Raw genomic sequence first — 19,794 nt, 5'->3', positions numbered from 1 at the left:
AAAATACAAGATCCATACCGTTCATCAGGAAGGGACCGCGTTGATCATTTTAACAAACCATTGCTAATCTATGTAACTCGTCAGCTGAGCTAAGTTTATATAGGAAAATACGCTCTTCGAAAAGTGAACAACGGTCCACATTCACCTGAGTAAACCAGAATGATTTTTTTTTTTTGTTTGGGATATTTCATGATGGGACCCACCAAATGAACATCTCAGATCTATAACACGTGCGCCAAGTTGGTAAGTGTACGGAGAGATCCTTCTACATCTCATTCGCGCGAATACTGCACGAATTCTCCTTCCTCCTCTCTTCTCTCTCAGAGAAAAGAAAACCAGCACCATTTATAAGAACCGATGCGTGCTTGAAAAGCCATCTTCATCTCTTCTGTCTCTCTCTGAAAACCCTAACCCTAGATCTCATTCCAGCGTACAATTACCAAAGTCCCAATCTCGAAACCATTTCCCTATCTTTGCTTATCCCAATCTGGATCCCAAACGATCCAGATCTGATAGATTCAGCTCCAGATCGACGAATTCTACTACATTACACTTCTCAAACCGAAAATCTTAGTTTCCGTCCCCTCCGATTCATCGGATCGCGTCTGATCTTGCGATTCACTCCGTGATCAGCTGCAATTGTCGAAGTCTCTCAATTCTATTTCGGTTTTTTGTTCGATTTATGGTTTTGTTTGTGTTCTTGCCGCAATAAAAATTTCTTAAAATATACAAAATTGTAGCTTATTTAATTTAATTTAAATTTCTAATCTTTTTTTTTTTTTTTTTTGGATTTTATTCCATTTTCCTCCTTTTCAAGTCTTTTTTCTCTTTCTTAAATTTGAGCTTAAAATCTACAAAATCCCATCTGGTTTATCTAAGCCTTTTCAGCAATTTTTTTTTATTCTTTTTTCTGAATTTATTAGAATTTCCTAATTTTCAATATTCTTCTTTGGCTCCCAGAAGTTGTCAAAACATTTCTTAAAAAATAATAAAAAGGTGAATTCTAATATATTTACTCTTTTTCTAAATCCCTTAAGAAAAGGGGAATTCTAGTGTTACTATTTTCTAAAGCATTTTCCTGTATTGATCTGGTGATCAAACGGATACAACTGAATGACTCTGATCTAGAAACCAATCTGTGGAAATGCAATCAGATTAGCGGGTTTTTACTGCAATGCCATCAGGCAATGCGGTGATTCACGGTGCAATGCAGTTCCAGAGTGAACGGCCATGGTACCCGGATGAGCGGGACGGGTTCATCTCATGGCTGCGCAGCGAATTCGCAGCTGCAAACGCCATTATTGATTCCCTGTGCCACCACTTCCGGTGCATCGGTGAGCTTGGGGAGTATGACGCCGTGCTTGGCTGCATTCAGCAGCGGCGTTGCAACTGGAGCCCTGTGCTCCATATGCAGCAGTACTTCTCGGTTGCAGAAGTCGGATATGCGCTACAGCAGGTCGCATGGAGGAAGCAGCAGCAGCAGCAGCGGCGGTATTTTGATCCGTCGAAGGTTGCAGAAAAGGATAACAAGAAACCAGCTTTTTGGTATAGAGACAATGTTAGGGAGAATCATGGCTCTGGTTTGGGACCCAATTCTCAGGATGCAGATTCTTTAGCTTCATCGATCAGTCCAGATGCAAATTTGGAGAAAGGTGAAGAAAAAGCGGAGAAAGAAGACATGGGTCGTGCAGAGGAGACAGACGGTAATAAATCAATGACCCTTTGATTCTGTTGGATATGTATCTGCTGCAGAGAGAAGTCTCAACTGCTAGAGTTTTATGGGGAAGACTCAAGAGAACCAAATTCTATTCAATAAAGCTTCCATCATTCCCCAGTCCGAATAAGAAATGCAAAACATGGAGAAATTCCTAATTTGAAAGGATCTTGAAGTACCTGAAATTGAGAGCTGGTGTAGCCATTCCTAAATTTTTGTTGCATGGAATGGCAATTCACCCAAACGACCATTGTGCTCTATTGTTATTTTGGGCTAGTCTGATGTAGAAAGTCCATTCCATCAATGTGCAATGCACTATCGGTAGTTTTGAAACAGCATGCCGATCAGAATGCTATTGGATGCATGAATATTGGGTTGAATCCCCAATGTAATTTGAAACGAACTTAATTGGAAAGCTATCGTAAATGATTAAACCCAAATATAAACCTACAATAATTGTAAAACAATTTGATCGGAAAGACAATAAGAACTATGAACTATGTCCATACTTTGTAAATTAAATTCATCCCAAAAAAAATGTAAAAACAAGATCATTTTTTGAAAATAACTTTGCCAAATTGTAGCTCTTCAGTAGACATTTGATCTCTCCTGCACAAAATCAGAAACTTAAGCGTGAAATTCTAACTGTCCAATTACAGCTTCATCAGTATCTTATTCCATTATCATTTGTATGCTTAGTTTACAGATAAAAGGATGTTATATGTTTAGTTCAAAAAGGCATTCTAGCTATTTGTATCTATTTTCAACTTGCTGCTGCACTATCAATTTTGTAAATCTTTTAATGTTTTTTTTTTTTTTTTTTTTTTTTTATAATTTTTTTTTAATTTTTAAAATTTTTAATTTTATTTTTAAATTTAATATTTTTAATATTTTTTTTATATATATTTTAAATAAAAATCTACATGGCGGTTTCATCCCAGATCTCTAATATATATAATGGAAGGAGAAAACATACATTTATGTCCATGCAATTAGTATGTATGCTAGTCATGGCCTTTAAGATTCTATGGGACATTAAATTAGATTTTCAAAATAGTTGGTGCTATTTGTGGAATTTTGGAAATCTGCTTGCTTTAAAAATTGGACAGCTTGGATTTTAGCATCACCAATGGACGGCTTGGATTTTACCTGCCTCTTCCCCTCTCCTATTTCATGCCTGAGTAGCCCGCTCCCACCTCCTCCCTTTGCATTCGCATGGAGCTCGCATTTTATACTTCCCAGGAGGCGTCCAACAAAGCCTATTTTGGGCTCACCCTAGTGACTTTGTAACATCCATCCATACATTCTGTTTTACTGCTTCATGTTAGGATGTGAGCCCAAATAAGACATGGATCTAAAACTCGAGTGGACCACAGACCCTGGAAAAAGTGTGGATGGCGGTTGCCAACTGCTGGCGATAACCACATCCTTTGCTTTTCGCTCCTTCCCTCCCTATGAAGTTCTCTTCCGATTCCTCTCTTCACATGCTTTGCACGTGCCACTTCCCTTAGTGTTGTAAATGTCTCTGCTATTGTGGGAAGATTGGCCAAGTATTGCTATTTGCTGAGGAATTATTGTCTTTTGGATAAGTTTGGAGGAATTGGGTTGTTCATAATGATTGTATGTGATGTGATGGTGTCTGAGTGGACAATAATATTATGTTAAGCCACTTGTCATCTGGAAATGGAATCACAATGTTTGGTTGGCTATGTATGGCTATTTTGGGCCAATCAATTCAATCTGGAATTTGCATGCTACTTATATCTATACTATGTATGACGCTGGTAGCATTTGGCCAGTTTTACCCCCTATAATTAGTTTTCCTAAGGTGGAGAAATTTGAATATTCAAATGATGTGGGAAGATATTTAAATGAACTTAGGAGTATTTTGGGAACTGGAAAATGTGGATAGTGTCCAAAGTATGATTCAGATTTCACTTGCAAGAAGCCACCAAACAGCTTAGATTTTACTTTGGAGCTTTTTTTTTTGGTCTTTCACTGGTTGCTAATCACATATGCATATAGTAGGCCTCCTTCACCACTCCACTGGTGGTGGTTGGCCAATTTTACCTATGCAATGGTAAAATGAGTTCATTTTTTTGAGGGCATTGCTGTCCTTTCAATTCCTTCCCATGCCTAGCCAAAAAATAAAAATAAAAAATCCTATTACTACCTTGCTTCGTTTAGCCTACATGAATTGTACCATGGGACCACTGTGATGACTGTGTGACATCCATTCCATACATGTGTTGCATCAATTCATGCTAAGACATCAGCCCAAAAGCGTGGTAGATCGGAGACTCGAGTGGGCCACAACATGGGAATGAGTGAGAATGGGTCGCCCACAACTGAAACTATCTCTCCCCTCCGCATCTGCATTGCACATGCCATACCCCCTAGTTATTAGTAATTTAATACTTAAGACTTGATGTTTGTTAAGGGAGACTTAACATGTGTTCAGTGCACCAATTACCTTATTTGGTGCACTGCTCTTGATTGGATATGTGGTGCGATTGTCCATTATCTAGACCATTTATCGTGTGGATCCTACTTGGGATTGGCCACAGCAAAAATATCTCAAGCATCAGATGATCTTAGTCATCTGATCAGCGGCAGATAAATGGACAGTAGGAAAGGATATCAGCAACGGTCAGCATTTATTGTCAAAAGTCTACCAATTAGACAGTTAGCATCGCCTAACCCTTGCGATCCACAGATGGTGGTCTGCCCATTGCATGACTCATCCAATGAATGATCCAGAAAATAGGCATTTTATGCACACCGAATATGAGTTCAGCTTGCTCCAGATATAGAAATTGGTGTAATGCACCAGGTTAAATGTCCCCATTTATGATTTGTGGTTTCCCAAATTAAGGTAAGATCATGTAAAACTCTGGAAGATGGGCAATGATGCGGTATAGCAGATAGAACCACAATATGTTAGAGCCATCTCTACATTGTACACATGGCAGGGTAAGTTACCGTTTGGATCCATCCATATAGTTCCTCCTCCTGATGGCAAATCTTTTCAAATACACAGATGACCCTAGCCATATGCTTAGTGACTTTCAGAGCGACAGTAGAAAACATAATGTTTGTGGTTGAGATTCAATGTGGTGAAGTGCAAAAAAGTAATTGTGAGGATTGTTTGATAGGTATGATTGTTGAAATATTGGGAATACATGCTACAGCCATTAGATGCATGGTCGCAATCTGCACGTTCCATACCAAGTGTCATGTGAGAGATGGCTGATGGATCTGCCATATTGCGTTTTACCAGCTCAACCACATCATTACCCCTGGAAGATTAGGTTGTCACACTTACCTTTATTTCCCTAAAATATAGAGTTTCTCCTTGAAATTGCAGTTTTTATTTTATTTTTTATTTTTTATTTTTTATTTTACACATGCACACACACCTCACACACTCACGCTGGTGGAATTTCACCACCTATGGGTACTCGAACCTTTGACCGGGAGTTGAAACTCCTGAGAGTCTACCACCCGGGCAAGAGTAAGGAACCCTTGAAATTGCAATTGTTATAAGCCTTGCACATGAAAATTAATCATCTGCACGATAGAATTTGAGCTAACTGAGCATGAATAATAACATGGAATAACTCGAAGGTCAAAGCATTATTAATCATGGACGGTGTTCTGTCATTGTTAATGATACATTATGATGGATAAAAATAGTGCATCCTACTGATTCATTGCATTGGATGCAGGGGCTGATGGTTTTAATAACTCTCAGGAATGTAGCAGCTTAAAGAATGGTGGTAACTCATTGGGAATGGAGAGTGGTAATGTGGAGCCTGATGCAGTGAAGGATGAGTGCACCCCAATTTCGAAAGGTATGCCTGCTACAATGCAGTTGGCAGAACTCTTTGAAAGGAGATAGTAATGGCTGCACTTATTTTTAGTCCATCTATTATTATCATTATCATTATTATTATTATTATTATAATTTTACACTGCATTACTGTCCACTTAAATTCTTTTTAAAGTATGTACCAGTAATTGAGATTCGGGGAAACTTTTGGTTATGCTTCTAATGTCTGAGGTCCAGCTGTGCGGAAACTTCCATTTACAACTTTTTTAGTTACTGTAATAAATGTAGTTGGCTAAACATCATCCTCATTGTCATCTCTGTCTCTCTTTCTGATGTCTTTTGAAGGCTCATATTTTCATGCCTATGGATCATATGAGATGCAAGTATTTTCAGGGATCCTAACGTCGTGCATTGACTGAACAAGTTCTCTTATCTTGTTTATCTTATTTTCCAGGTTCTGATTGTAACCTGATGTTACAGATGTTTATATGGGTGTGATCGACTTATCGACAAAATAACTCCTAATATGTTGTTTGGTCTCCTTTACATCAGGGCTTTGCCAGAGTGTCCTTCTGAAGAGTGAGGCAGATAGCATCCCAAACCATGACGAAAGTCAGAAACCAATTCCAAACCCTAAAACCTTTCTGGTCAATGAAATGTTTGACGGGAAGCCAGTATGATCTTGTTCACCACATCATATCTTGTATCTTTACTTGGAAGATCAATTCTTTTAAAATACTGTATGAATATTTCATGTTTTGTGCTCTCATATGATACTGTGGATTGCTTTAAAAGCACAGTATTTTCTGTGTAGGTCAATGTTGTCGAAGGGCTAAGATTGTACAATGGACTGTTTGATAACTCAGAGATTTCAAGGCTTGTTTCATTGGCAAATGACTTGAGAGCAGCTGGGCGGAGAGGGGAATTTCAAGGCAAGCATACCTATGTCTTTCTCTTGTTTCTTAATCATAATGAAGTCTGTTTCCTTTTAACTGTTCCAAATACAATTTATACGTCTTGATTTAGGGAAATGTTTCTCTATTTCCTGATATTGTCTATCACTTCAACGTTTGACTACAAACTATTGATCCTGTATTTGAAGTCTCTGTCAATGGCATGTATCCATGAAATGCTATGGGTTTTTTGGTATCCAGGAACAGTTGTAGAGATGAAAGGAACGCTTTTTGTCATGAAACAATATACCACAGATCCACAGTTAGTCCCATTTGATGTAATGTTGCAACTGGGCTTGGATGTCTCGGCTTGAGTTCAGCCTTCTTTGGATCGGGTTTGGGCTGAGCTTACAGGCCTGTGGGTTGGACTTTTTTGGCTGAGGTTTGAGACCCATTAAAGAATTGGGATGAGCATGGACTTGCTTCCATTAGGTCAATGTGTTGGCTGGGCCTGGCCCTACTTACTAAACACTTTTGGGCTATATATTCTGCTGGGAAGCCTAGCCCAAGGCCTTGATTTGTGGCGTGGGCTATTTTTGGATGGTCCTTAGCTTGTGCATTATACATGGACAAGGTTTGGCCTGGACTGGCCCTGTTGCAACCCCAATCAGACAATATGATCTTCTTTTGATATAATTAAAAGTCCTTGCCAGACAACTTCATCAGTTGGACCATCTGAGGGGTTTTTCTTTCATGGTCCATCCGTGTGCGCCATTTGTACATAATCAGGGCCCAGGGACACTGTCTGCATCCTCGGACCAAGGATCAGATAATTCCTCTTAAATACCTTAGGTGCTCCATCCTGTACCTCTGTCTTTTCTTATCATAAGGATTAGCAGTTCTCAGATTCTTCAATATCTGACCGTTACCCATGATGTTTGATATCCTCTACACTGGTCTCTCCATAGTGCTCTTTAAGATATTTGCATAATGATCTTCTTCTTCTGCTTCTTCTTCTTTTTTTTTTTTTTTTTGATGATGACAAGGTGTCCCAACCCCCTTTTAAGGTGAGAATAATCCCTACGGATGCATGATGATCATTTTTTAATTTATATGCATAATAGGTTCTTGTTTTTCAAACCTGTTTCTGCCTATGGCCTGTTTGTTTTGGAGGCACCTGTGGTAAAAGAAATCGTTTTCTGTAAAATCACTTTTTTTACTGCTTGGATTCCAAGAAATGGTGAAGAATCCTCAATGCCATTTTCATGCATTTATTGTGGTTTGGAAATCATGATGACCTTTTCCTTTTCCTACACAATTACTGCTTTCCACTATCTTGATTGCAGGAAACAGTGACGGATTCTCTCTCGCAATTGAGGATTTTTCTTGAAAAGAAAATTTTCATGATTACCTTTTTCACAAAATCATTGTTTTTCATTGTAAGAAACGGTTCGGATTCCTCGGTACCGTTTCCCTTGCATGATTATGGTTTGGAAATTGTGATTGCATTTTTCCATGTTGTCACCTTGGATGCCTCAAAACAAACTGGCCCCCTGAGTGTTTATCAAAATATCACTTTGTTTAAATTCCATACTTCAAGAACATGTGCTTGAAGCTCTGAGCTTTTCTAGATATCAATGTCCTACTGTTGAGACACCACAAGACCTTAATTATGTGAACCTCTCAATGATCCATCTTCCTAGCCTGTTCATTTTCCCTGGTTCTCGGATTTCATTTGGACATTCCAATATTTATATTTGGTCAGTTGATTATGCTGTGGCCTTCAGTCATTCATTTGTTTCATCCCAAAACCCAGGCCTTCGTATTCAAAGCCCTACAATGTAATTGGAGGCCAGAGGAACCTCCTGTTCAATTCACGCAACTAAATTTGGAAGCCCAATGCTCTATTCCCAGTTCTTGCATCTCAAATAAATGCTTGTCACCTTTAATTTCCTATCCCACCTTGTTTTGCAATTGACCACATTGTTTTTCCCTTCTTCAGCTTGTTCCTTCCAAAATGGAAGGTTTTATGTGCTTCACTATCCTTTAGGAATCATGTACTGGCTTCATGTTTGTCAACTATTAGCATCATGACTTGCTCGTGCTTGGGTAATTATCAGGTGATTGTGTTGTGATGCTTTCATGCCATGCTGTGTGTTCATGTTGTCCCCAACATGGCTGTACATAAGTTCATCTAAAGTGTTTGCTCAGAAAGTAGCACAAACAAGTAAACCTGTAACCTAGGTTCTAGTTAAGGGCCACAATGGGCAGGGGTTGGCCCTAGCCTGGTCTTACCCCCTAAGCCGTGACCCTAACTGGGCTGGAGAGGCCCTGGCCCTACAGGGTTGGTCCAGTAAGAAAAAGAGTTAAATGATCAAAGGTTTGAAATAACCAATCTAAAAATATTTTTTTGGGTATCTTCCATCCACAATTTGTCCACCATATAAATGTTTTGGATCTTTGAAACATGACATTGGACCCAACATCTTTAAACTACACGTGTATGTTGAATGATAACCACTAACAAGTGTCTTTACTCTGTTCATTCTTTATGTATAACAATGGCCTACTCGTTGATTGGACTGGGCCATTCATCATCAGTCTGGGCCCAGCCTGAACATGGAGGCCGGGCCAAGATTTGGGGCCCAGCTGGTCCAATGGGGTGGGGCTGCCCGGAAAATTGCCTCCCCTAGTTCCTGTAGGCATGAGGTAAGATGTAGTTTTATCAATGGTAACACCTTTTTTTCTTCTTTTCTTTTCTTTTTGGAATTTAGGTAGAAGTGAGGTTCAGATAAATCAGACTTCATTTTAGATTGCGAAAGGACTAAAATGTTGACTTGATCAACTGAAGATGAATTATACGATCCTCAAACTCAAGGCTTTGGCAATATATACAGTTTTTTTTTTTTTTGGTTCTGACAAGTGGGGCCATTTTTTTGCTTCAAAAGATGATGCAATTTATTGGGACCAATGACCAAAAGAAAAACAAGACATAACAAACAGGAAGCAGAACAAAAACAAAACTCAGGGCATCCACTCATCTAACAACAATAAAATCCTATTGATCAACTGACAGGTGGGGCCATTGTTCAGTGATCTGGAGAATTGGTTGGTCTGCTGCGTGGTTGCATCCCACAGTAGATGGAGGATCATCAATGGAAATTCTTATTAGGACAATCCTAACCTTTCAATCAGTGCCCCAATAGACAATTAAGAAGATAAATGCAACAATGGTCCAGATTCAACTGAAAGGCACAAGTTGGATGGTCTGTCGACTGTGAGGATGCAATAAACCGACGGTCTGGGCTTCATTCCAGAACTGACTGTGCAAAGGCCAGGTCAAGGATCTTATAATTCAACAATGGGCCCATTTCATAACTGAAAACCTGAATGAAATAGCATTCATCTAGAAGTGTCATATTATATAGAAAATGGGTGCCTGCAAATACGAGCTGCTCAAGGAAGGTGTGGAAAGCAAGTGATCTACTGTTTGAAACACGTTCTTTTTGGTCTCTCACGTGCAACAAAGTAGTGGAATTTGCATAATTCATTATTTTCTCCAATAGGAGTGAAGATCTAACAATCTTCTTATGTGCAAGGTTTAAGGTATTGTCTGAAACAGGTATGCATTGCCCGATAGTAACCCCTACTGCACATGCACGACATGGACGTATCAGCCTGAAAGAGGGCAATATGGGGCTGTATCGACGGTGAATGATAGTATACCTGATACACCCCAATTTTAAACCTTGCTTGTGTGAACAAAGTAGTGGAATTTGCATGCTTTCATCCTTTATTTGAGAGCAAGACATGTTTTATGATGCAACTTGTATGCTATGTTTCTCATGCTGGCCAGTTTGCAGTCTGCAAATGCAGATTCATTATGTTTGAAAGGAATTGAAGTTGTATGGCATTATTTGAAAGGAGCCGATTTAAACGTTTTTAGTTACTAATATTCATTTAACTCGTCAAAACCCAGATCGTATGCTTTACAAGAATTTCTTTCTTGGCCTCCTATGCCTCTCCTCTGTGCCGAGCTATTTTCTTTCATCTTTTGCTAATTAGATGTGAAAGAAAATATTGACTGCCTTCCTTTTGGACAAAAATACAATTCTAAGACTGGAAATTTGTAGATGCTGCATGTATATATATCCGTCACAGAGCGGCTGGGATGTGAAGATGCACTTTTATTGAGAACTTAAATTCATTAGAGTGATTTGTTACAAGAGGTGTTATTTCAATACATTTCCTTTGATAGCAAGACTTGGTGCATTCCTAGTAACTTCCATCACATGAAATATTCTTGGTTTTGCCCGTTGATTTATCCCACTTACAATAGCTTTGATGGAGTTTTCTTGCATGGTTATCTCTAATGTTTAGGATTACCAAAAGCAGGGCAAACATATGTGGTCTCAAAGAGGCCCATGAAAGGGCATGGAAGAGAAATGATTCAATTGGGCCAACCCATTGCTGATGGGCCCCTTGAAGATGAACATACAGCTGGAACCTCCAAAGGCAAGTTCTGCCTACTATAACAGAACTATTTTCAGTGATTTTTTCCCCTTTTATGGTGCTACAACTTGTATCCAAAGTTATCTATCAAACATTCTATCTCCATACATGTCACAAATGTATGAGACCCAGACTGTTTGTTGAGCCCTACCTTGGACTGGTTGTGACCAGTAATCAGGGTTCAAAAAGCAGTATTAGAACTACCATAACTAGTTATGTAACAGTAGTGTCTGTTTACCATAACATAACATGGTTCATCATCATCATACCTTTGTCAGTGATTAGGATGTTCTTTAAATCTTGCCTGAAATCGCACCAGTTGGGTGATGTTTGTTGAAATTGCACCAGTTGGGTGATGTTTGTCAGCAGTTGGAGGACTCGTAAAGATCACAGAAGGGTGTTTAGAAGAAAGTCCACCAATGGTTGACATTCAAATGGAAGTTCTCCTTCCTGCAATTAGGATGGCAGGGCTGGTGTATATTGTCTATGGCTCATCCATTGTAAGGCCTAAAAGATGGGTATGGTTTTCATACACATGTGCAATGTGCATAGAGACTGAGTGCTTGATAATCACAATGTTAGTGTTTAGTGCCGAATCATTAGTTGCATGAAACTTCTCACCAGGTGCTCCTCCTGCATCGAGTCACCCCAGGGAACCCCACTCCCACCCCTTCGTAGCTACCTTATAATTGCTAATTTTTTTAGAAACAGACATTTCCCCACTTCAGCCCCAAATCAGTTGTTGCTTTGCTTCACTCTTTGTGCAACTATGCCTGGATCCTTTACCACTGGTTTACAACATAATAAAGTATCCTAAGTCTTGGACCCTTTAAATTCAACTTTCAGATCGGAATGTGGAGGCAATCCCTAGCTTGCTGCAAGATGTTATTGATTGCTTTGTTCGCATGCAAGCCATTACTGCAAAGCCAGATTCTTGCATTATCGACTTCTTTAATGAGGTTAGCAACCATTCCAGCATTACAAGGGTTTTGGAAAACAAAAAACGCATGGCATGCTGTGTTAACCTTATGATGTGTATATTTGCAGGGGGACCATTCACAGCCTCACGTGCGTCCACCTTGGTATGGGAGGCCTTTCTGTGTCCTGTCCTTGACAGAGTGTGACATGGTTTTTGGCAGAGCAATTGGGATAGATCACCCTGGGGACTACAGAGGCTCCCTTAAGCTTTCTCTTGCATCAGGGTATGTATTTTCCTGTTTCTTAGTTTTAATATTTTCATGTTTCTCTGTTCAAAACATGCATTGGATTCTCAATTGAACTGAATTGCAATAATTTAATTCAATAAGATGGAAATGAACCAAGTAGGGCTAGCCCCATTCAATCCATTTCTACTATATAACTTGAGTAGCAATAAGACAATTTTGCCCACGGAATTAGTTTTAGGAGAGTTGTGACTTTGAGATTTAATAGGGCATTAGAAGGGATTTTCAACATAGATCAGGGGTATCTAGGAATTCTTTAAGTCGGTGTGCTTATCAATGGACAACTCAGATTTTACCCATTCCCTGTGAATGAGTGGTGCAGATTTTACAGTTTTTTCTGCCTTTCATTTATTTATTATTATTATTATTATTTTTTTTTTTTTCTCCCTTTTAAATGTGAGTAGCCTGCACCCACCCTTCTCTTGCGTGTAGCCTGCAACCTCTCCCTTCGTTGTGTGTACCCCACACGAGGCCTCCTGCTTGTAGCCTGTGACACCTCTCCTTTCTCTTTTTTAACCTTTTGTGTAGCCATATACTCTCTCTTTCCGTCTAGTCCACATCCACCCTCCTGCTTGTATCTGCAACCTCTCTCTTTTCTCTTTCTACCTTTTTGCGTGTAGCCACATGCTTAGGGGTGTACACGAACTGAGCTAGCTCAGTTAGCTTGCTCGACTCGATTAGAAAAAGCTCGATTTGACTCGGTTGGAAGCTGAGTTCGAGCTGATTTTTTGAGCTCGAAATGAGTTCAAGCTGAGTTTGAGCTGGCCCCAGCTCGACTCGACTCGGATCGAACCAGTTCGGTGACTCGGTTACTTTGATATTGATGTTGCTCACCACGTGTTTGATGAAATGACTCAACGAAGTGTGGCTGATGGCAAGGAAGGTATGTATATGAAACAAATACCCTTTTTTTCTTGATTTTTATGTTTCTCAGAAGGTGTTTGATAAAATACCATTAAAACCACTGCTGCTGTTTTACATACAGTGAGATTTTGAAGGTGCATTTCATGTGTTTGTAAAAATGCTGCACAGACGAACTCGGCTCGAACTGGACTGAGCTGCTAACTGAACCGAGTTGAGCTGGCCAGTCAGGCTCGAGGACTGAGCTGAGCCTAGTTCCTTACACATGCTCTCTCTCTTTCCATCTTGCCCCCCTCGCATTGTACATGCCATACCCACTAGGTTTCAATCGCTGTTAAGAATTAAAATGGTCTCACCTACCTCCATTTCGGTTACTTCCGGGCTAGGGTGAATAGAGTTCAAAGAGGGAAATGGAAAATGCCTATGGATCTTTAAGAAATAGAGAATTACTAAATCCAACAGTAATTCCATTGATTGGTTTGGACATCAACTTTCCATGTAAATGCTAAAAGGTTAACCATAACAGGGTGAGAGCCATGTTAACATTTTATTTTGAAGAAATCAACTCCATGCTTTTTATGTAAACCTTTGGAAATGGAAATCAATTTGCCTACCCTTTTTTTTTTCCTCTCCTCAAACAAGGGAAAAATAGATAACGATGGAAATTGATTTTGTTTCCTAAAATTTTGAACGTTTGCAAGCATGCCCATAATTTCACTTGGGAAGGATCTAACACAATTGGTCGTATCACAGGCTGATGATAAAACTAGTTGCTTTTTAACATGTGGAGCAATCTTTCATCAATCTGTCCAAATCATTCCAGCTAATTCTTGGCAATTACAATGAAATGAATCACACCCGACCAAGAGGATACAAAAAGAAAAAAGAAAGTCAAGATCAAGTAGGTAAAACTAGGCCTAATCATAACTTGAAACATCTACTAGATGTAACCACCTTGGCTTTGATTGCTTATCAATCTAAAGAAACACCTATGTTAACAGATTTTAACCATCCCATATGTGGCTTGTAAGGCAAATGGCCATGATAAAAGTGACCAGTATCCAATGGGTCGGGATCATTCAATCAATTCGTTTCTTGCATATGGCCTGCAGACGGTGGTTTCTAGCGAACAGACAGTTTGATAATTGAATTGTCCTGCGTGTTCAAAGCAACTAGTTTTGTTGCAAGCCATTGTCACAACTAGCATTATATCCTTTCAATTGAAATTTTCCATACAGTCCAAATGTGCCCCTTGCCCCTTAATGAAGGGGAAGGGACAAAAATAACTTTGTTTCCTTGTATTCACAACAAGGGTCCTCAAATTTCAGTCATGTTTCCTTCTGCGCATGCTCTGATGCTGATAGTTTAAACCATGAGCAGGATGCAATTTCTCTTTTGTCCTCATGCAGATGCATCCATGTCTGCTAGTTGGTGTCTTGATCTGTTTTGATTGATTTCCTAGTACCATGTCATGTCTGACCCTTGGGTAACAATTTCACAGATCTCTGCTAGTGATGCAAGGGAAGTCTGCAGATTTCGCAAAGCATGCAATCTCTTCCATACGTAAGCAGCGCATACTCATTACCTTTGCAAAGTCGCAACCAAAGAAGCTACCACCGGCCGATGCCTCGCGCCTCCCCCCCTCCATGCCAGCGACTGCAGCACCACCCCCGCAGTGGGCCCCTCTGTCAAGTAGGTCCACGAGCTTTCCACGCCATCCAGCTGGGCCAAAACACTATGGGACAGTACCCACCACCGCCGTCTTGACAGCCCCGCCCATTCTTCCACCACACCTACCACCACCCAATGGCATACAGCCACTGTTCGTGACTGCATCAGTCGCACCTGCACCACCCTACCCTGCACCTGTGCCGCTTCCAACTGCATCGGTTGGATGGTCGGCAGCCCCTCCGCCACGTCTCCCAGTTCCAGGCACTGGAGTTTTCCTCCCTCCCCCTGGCTCTAGCCACCCACCACCTACGCAGCAGCCAGTGGCAATGCCCATGCCTGAGACGAGTGTTCCTGCAGAGACCTCAATGCCACCAGAGAATGAGAATGCAGTGGAGAGATCGAACTGTAACAGCAGCACTAGCACTTCTCCAAAGGGTATGTTGGATGGAGGAAAAGGCCAGAAGCAGGAGTACAATGGAAGCGGCAGCAATGGAAAGGTAGCAATGGGAGTCAAGGAAGAGCAGCAGCAGAGCTGTAATGCTAAGAAAAAGGTGGTGAGCAAGCCAACAGGTGCAGTCAAGTAACAGAAAGGAAGAGAGAAATAGTAAGAGGTTTATATTCTTTTGAAGCACTTAGGCTGCAATCTGCAAATTGAGATTTTGAGCAAATGTAAAAAGCGGCAGAGAGTTTCGGTTGGGAGAGGAGGCTTTGACATTGAGGCATGGACCTTACATTTCATTTCAGTCGCAATCTTCTTTCTTGCCTTTTGTTTCTTTCTTGGCATGCTTGAATCTACTGGCCTGGGTCAGACAGAAGACGCGAATCCATTTTCAGTGATGAATTTTCTAACCAACATGTGATTGTAGGAGACCTTGCTGATCCTGCACGAGGCATCCCTGCACATGAGCAGAGTGCATGTCGTCAAGCAGGTGACAAGCAGGTGACAGGATGGTGCAATTGCAGCTGTTAGATTTTGAGCCTTAATCTTTTAAGGTTGTCTGACCCACCTGATGAGTGCTTTGGGACTCTGCAAGCGCCTGTCTTTGTTCACATGTGTGTAGGGATGGTATGTAGGATTACCAGTTTGGATGCTACTTACTACATATAGCAGTGATGGAGGAAACCAAAGGAGACTGGAAAGCCTGGTTGGAGATGTAGGCCCACCTTTCAAGCATCACCATTGAGGGCAGTCCACTACATGGGCAGGTCATACCTGTTTCTACAAATGCCACAAATGGTGATTCTTAGTTATCCGGTCAGTTCAGTTTTCATACATTGGAGATGGGCGGGTGCTCGTCCTATTGGTACTTCTCAACCATCCATTTTGCTGGCCGCTAATGCAGTGATAACAGACGATAAGTTGCTGTCATTTTGGAAGCTATTTCTTTTTCATTTGTCTGCCAAATCAATGTTTCTGATTGCTGCTGTGGTCAACATCAATTAGCTGCTGTCATTTTGGGGCGTGGCTTCGGTGGATCCCTGTGGGGCCCACTCTGACTATGTGCCTTACTTGCATTACATCCGCGCTCATTTTAGGGCATCCCAAAAATGAAGCATAATCCAAATATCAGGTGGACCAGACCCCACAGGAACCAGTGGTGATTGACCGTTTAAAACTTCTTGTGGGCCCCAAAAGTTTTGGATCAAGCTGACGTTTGTTTGGTCCGTTCATCTTAGGTCTTTCTGACATTATCAACAGGTTAGATGGCAAATAAAATTCCGGTGGCCCCCAACAAGTTTTTATTGGTGAGTGTTCAATCACCACTGTTTCCTGTAGTGTGGTCCACATCTGCTTCAATTTTTTGTTATTATGACCTAAAATGAGCTTTCAAAATGGATGGATGGCATGGATGCAAGGAGCATACATCACGGTAGGCTCCTCAACAGTCAGGTATCCACATTTTGAAGCAATTTCTCATTCATTTGTCTGCCTGATCAATGGTTCTGATTGCCCTAAAAATCTGGCATGTATACGGCGAGACGCTTAAGATCAACAAGCTTGTCTAAAATAGCTTGTCTAAAAAGTGCTAAATTGATTAACAAAAAATCAAATTTCTGAAATCTTTTTTTGAGAATTATTTATTAAAATAAACATGTTTTTGATAAACGTGGTCCACTAACTTAGATGCATTTGGATCAACAAGCTACTAGGTAGGCCAATGATCACTCCCAAGTTATTAAGCCATCCACTTATTACCAACAATACGGGCCCATCAGGTGAATGCACCAGCCTTAGGTTTTTGGGTGACAACATCTTGACAGCTGGGCCCACGTGATGGACGGATTTGATATTGCATCTGTTTTCTATATAGATGGTATGCCTTACGCATGGACTTTTAGCTTTAAGGAAAACTCTGTTGTTTTGAATGCAGGCATAGGCAGGGTTGGAATCCCTCAGCATAATGGCTCATACGCGCTATATTTTCAAAATTGCTGAGATTTTAAGAATACCGTGGTATGAACCAAAAGAGGCAGGCATCCAAATTGAAATCCTGATGCTCTGGTAGTGCGAATGTGTCACTTCTGTTGGACATCTGTGCCATGCAAAAGGTGAATCACACCTTGATGATCACCTGGGATGAAAATCAGGCTGATCAGATCAATAGATGGGCCAAACCACTGAAAAATCTGTGGACAGCCAATAGTCCACCAAATCTAGAATGACCTGATTTTCACAGCAGGTAGATTTCATGGGGTGGGCCACCTTTTGCACGAGTCGGATGTCCTAGCCATGATGAGGTCTCGTAGCAGTCATAACCAAAACATATGAAATAAAGGGTAATCTCTGGTGGTTGGGTCAGTGGATTAAGACGGTTGGATTATGCCATTGACCTTATGTTTTGATCAGGAAAAATTCACCATGGGCCTTGTTTGATGAGCGCTTCAGATCATGTACACGTCCCTTGTTCACTCAGATAAAGGAAAAGGCTACAAAAATCAAAAAGAAAAAAAAATCGCCGTTGCCGGGGATCGAACCCGGGTCACCCGCGTGACAGGCGGGAATACTTACCACTATACTACAACGACTATTGTTGATATAAGCGCACCATTTAATAATTTTAAAGTAAAACCAGCCAACCATGGGCCCTCCTGTCAATCAATCATATGCCAGTAATCATTTTACTACTTGATAGGAGCAGTTTAGCTATTTAAATTTTACTTGTTTAGTTCAACGGTCAATTTTCTTCCCAACCATCGATATGATGGCTACCAATCAAACAGCTAGGACAGTCTCATCAGTTCGATTTTGCATGATATCCACGGTGGGAACATGGTTTGGATGTGACATAAATTTCCGGCAGCACCTGTTTTACGAGCCCACGCAACAAAAATACATGTGGTGATGTCTTTGTGACATCTATTGTGTCGAGCTCTCCTAAAAAGAAAAAAGAAAAAAGAAAAAAAAAAGAAAAAAAAAGAAAGATTAAAGATTAAGTCCCACCACAACACTACAAGGATGAGGGTGCCCACCCTTGAAGCCCCCTTAGGCCCACATCTAACCCATTCATTAAGCAAGCCCTACTGTTATACATGTTGATTGGGTGCCTTTAATACTAGTATTAGAGAAGATTTTTTGATTCGATCAACAGATGTGTCGATTCGATTGAAATAATCCTGAAAATTCTATATTGCACACTGTGATATCTTGGACCTTTTTTTAATCGATCAATAGAAAAGTTGATTCGATCAATATATGTGTTGATGATTGTCGATTGGATCGATAGTTCAATCGACGGAGTGAGCAAGTTTTGCATTAGTGTGGGTTTTGTTTCCTAATATTTTAATGGAGTATATAGGCGATCTCCTAATCATAATTAGAGTAGTGTAGAACGAGAAAGTACGGAGAGAAAGGGATTTTGAAGAGGATTCCAGGGTTCTAGTGTAAATTGTCACATCTCTTGTATTCTTTTGATTTTAGTGAATTGATTATCGCTTTGTACCATGTTTTTTTCTGCAAGTGATTTTTTTCCGCAAGTGTTTTTCACGTAAAATCCGTGTTCTCTATGTTTGCTTGAATTTTTTCTTTTTCTATTGCTTGTTTGATTTATACTTGAGGTTGCTTTCATGCCCAACAAGCGGTATTAAAGCTCGTTGTGTCTCAACACTATATTACTTGCCGCTTGGCATGTAAGTAATTCAAGTTGAGACTATATAGATTTTAACCCCTTTTAAACAAAACATTGTGCTAATTGAATTATGTAACTACTTATTGAACTGCAAAAATGAAAAATAGGTAATAATACTAATAAAACAAACATGTGTCCATATATTAGAAATTGGATTATTTGATCAATCTGATTTTGAGGTTATAGTGTATCTACAATAGCTCTTACATTTGCAAGATTTAATTTAAGTTTATTTAGGATAAATATATGCTTTACAATTGCATGTATAACAACCATCACAATCCACCAGAGTATTAAAACTCCCTTGAGGGTCGTTTGGATTGGAGAAATCTAAATATCCTCTACCTTTACAATTTTGATGGGCATAAAAAATTTTGACAAATTAAATGCCCACTACTAATTGCAGTACTAAAAAAATGGGCAATGCCAATCTTTCTGATAAAATACATGTTTTGGGAAAGAAGAAGCTTGTATCCTTAGAGCCGCACACAACCGGTATTTATATAAGAATGGAGGAAAACTAAATAAAGAAAAAAATGAAGAAGAAGAATCTACAAAGATTACAGAGATTACAGAGGAGAGAAATATGGGCTGGAATACAGCGATCCTATTCTGTAGATGAGCTGGCTGGATTCAGACGTGTATTCGGACGCGTTTCTTTTTCTTCAACACTCCCCCTCAAGCTGGGTCTAAAGATATTCGAAAGGCTAAGCTTGAAAATGATTGCGTCATGCTGGTCACATGAAAGAGGTTATATATATATATATATCACATCTCGAGAACAATAGGTATCTTCCTCATCATGATAGGTGAGCTCCTCCCATGAACTTTGGAGTGTAGCATAGTACTCTGTGAGGCTTTCATCATTCTATTGGAGAGAAATAATCTCTTTCTCTAATTGAAAGATGCGTGACATGTCGTGCGCATTACTATAGAGTTCATGGACCGTGTCCCATATTTC

The 19,794-nt window shown here is 40.1% G+C and overlaps 1 protein-coding gene and 1 non-coding gene across 3 annotated transcripts; one reads left to right on the top strand and one right to left on the bottom strand.

Moving 5' to 3' along the window:
- The first annotated feature begins 777 nt into the window (after nucleotides 1–777).
- LOC131251602 (RNA demethylase ALKBH10B-like) lies at nucleotides 778–15,473 on the top strand. Of its 2 annotated transcripts, none has more exons than XM_058252426.1 (8): nucleotides 778–1,703; nucleotides 5,443–5,568; nucleotides 6,099–6,220; nucleotides 6,361–6,478; nucleotides 10,820–10,954; nucleotides 11,798–11,910; nucleotides 11,999–12,153; nucleotides 14,537–15,473. In XM_058252426.1, the coding sequence occupies exons 1-8, from the start codon at nucleotides 1,175–1,177 to the stop codon at nucleotides 15,288–15,290; spliced, it is 2,052 nt and encodes a 683-aa protein (XP_058108409.1). In that variant the 5' UTR covers nucleotides 778–1,174; the 3' UTR covers nucleotides 15,291–15,473. The 2 variants fall into 2 exon arrangements, with proteins under 2 accessions (XP_058108409.1, XP_058108410.1); XM_058252427.1 differs by having other exon boundaries at nucleotides 779–1,703; nucleotides 10,835–10,954.
- Nucleotides 15,474–17,661: 2,188 nt separating this feature from the next.
- TRNAD-GUC (transfer RNA aspartic acid (anticodon GUC)) lies at nucleotides 17,662–17,733 on the bottom strand. The gene has a single exon. It is a non-coding gene; the product is annotated as a tRNA-Asp (tRNA).
- Between the last annotated feature and the right edge of the window lie 2,061 nt (nucleotides 17,734–19,794).

This window comes from Magnolia sinica, chromosome 7 (assembly GCF_029962835.1).
Source record: "Magnolia sinica isolate HGM2019 chromosome 7, MsV1, whole genome shotgun sequence".
Taxonomy (NCBI): domain Eukaryota; kingdom Viridiplantae; phylum Streptophyta; class Magnoliopsida; order Magnoliales; family Magnoliaceae; genus Magnolia; species Magnolia sinica.
Note: the sequence above shows the minus strand (reverse complement) of the source record. Positions and strands in the feature narration are given on the sequence as shown.

What these genes read in the sequence shown, in the direction of transcription:
- LOC131251602 (XM_058252426.1), top strand. Translation starts at nt 1,175, where the DNA reads ATGCCATCAGGCAATGCGGTGATTCACGGTGCAATGCAGTTCCAGAGT. An exon ending in GTGCACCCCAATTTCGAAAG is followed by an intron (nt 5,569 to 6,098) that starts GTATGCCTGCTA and finishes CCTTTACATCAG; the next exon opens with GGCTTTGCCAGAGTGTCCTT. An exon ending in AAGCTTTCTCTTGCATCAGG is followed by an intron (nt 12,154 to 14,536) that starts GTATGTATTTTC and finishes ACAATTTCACAG; the next exon opens with ATCTCTGCTAGTGATGCAAG.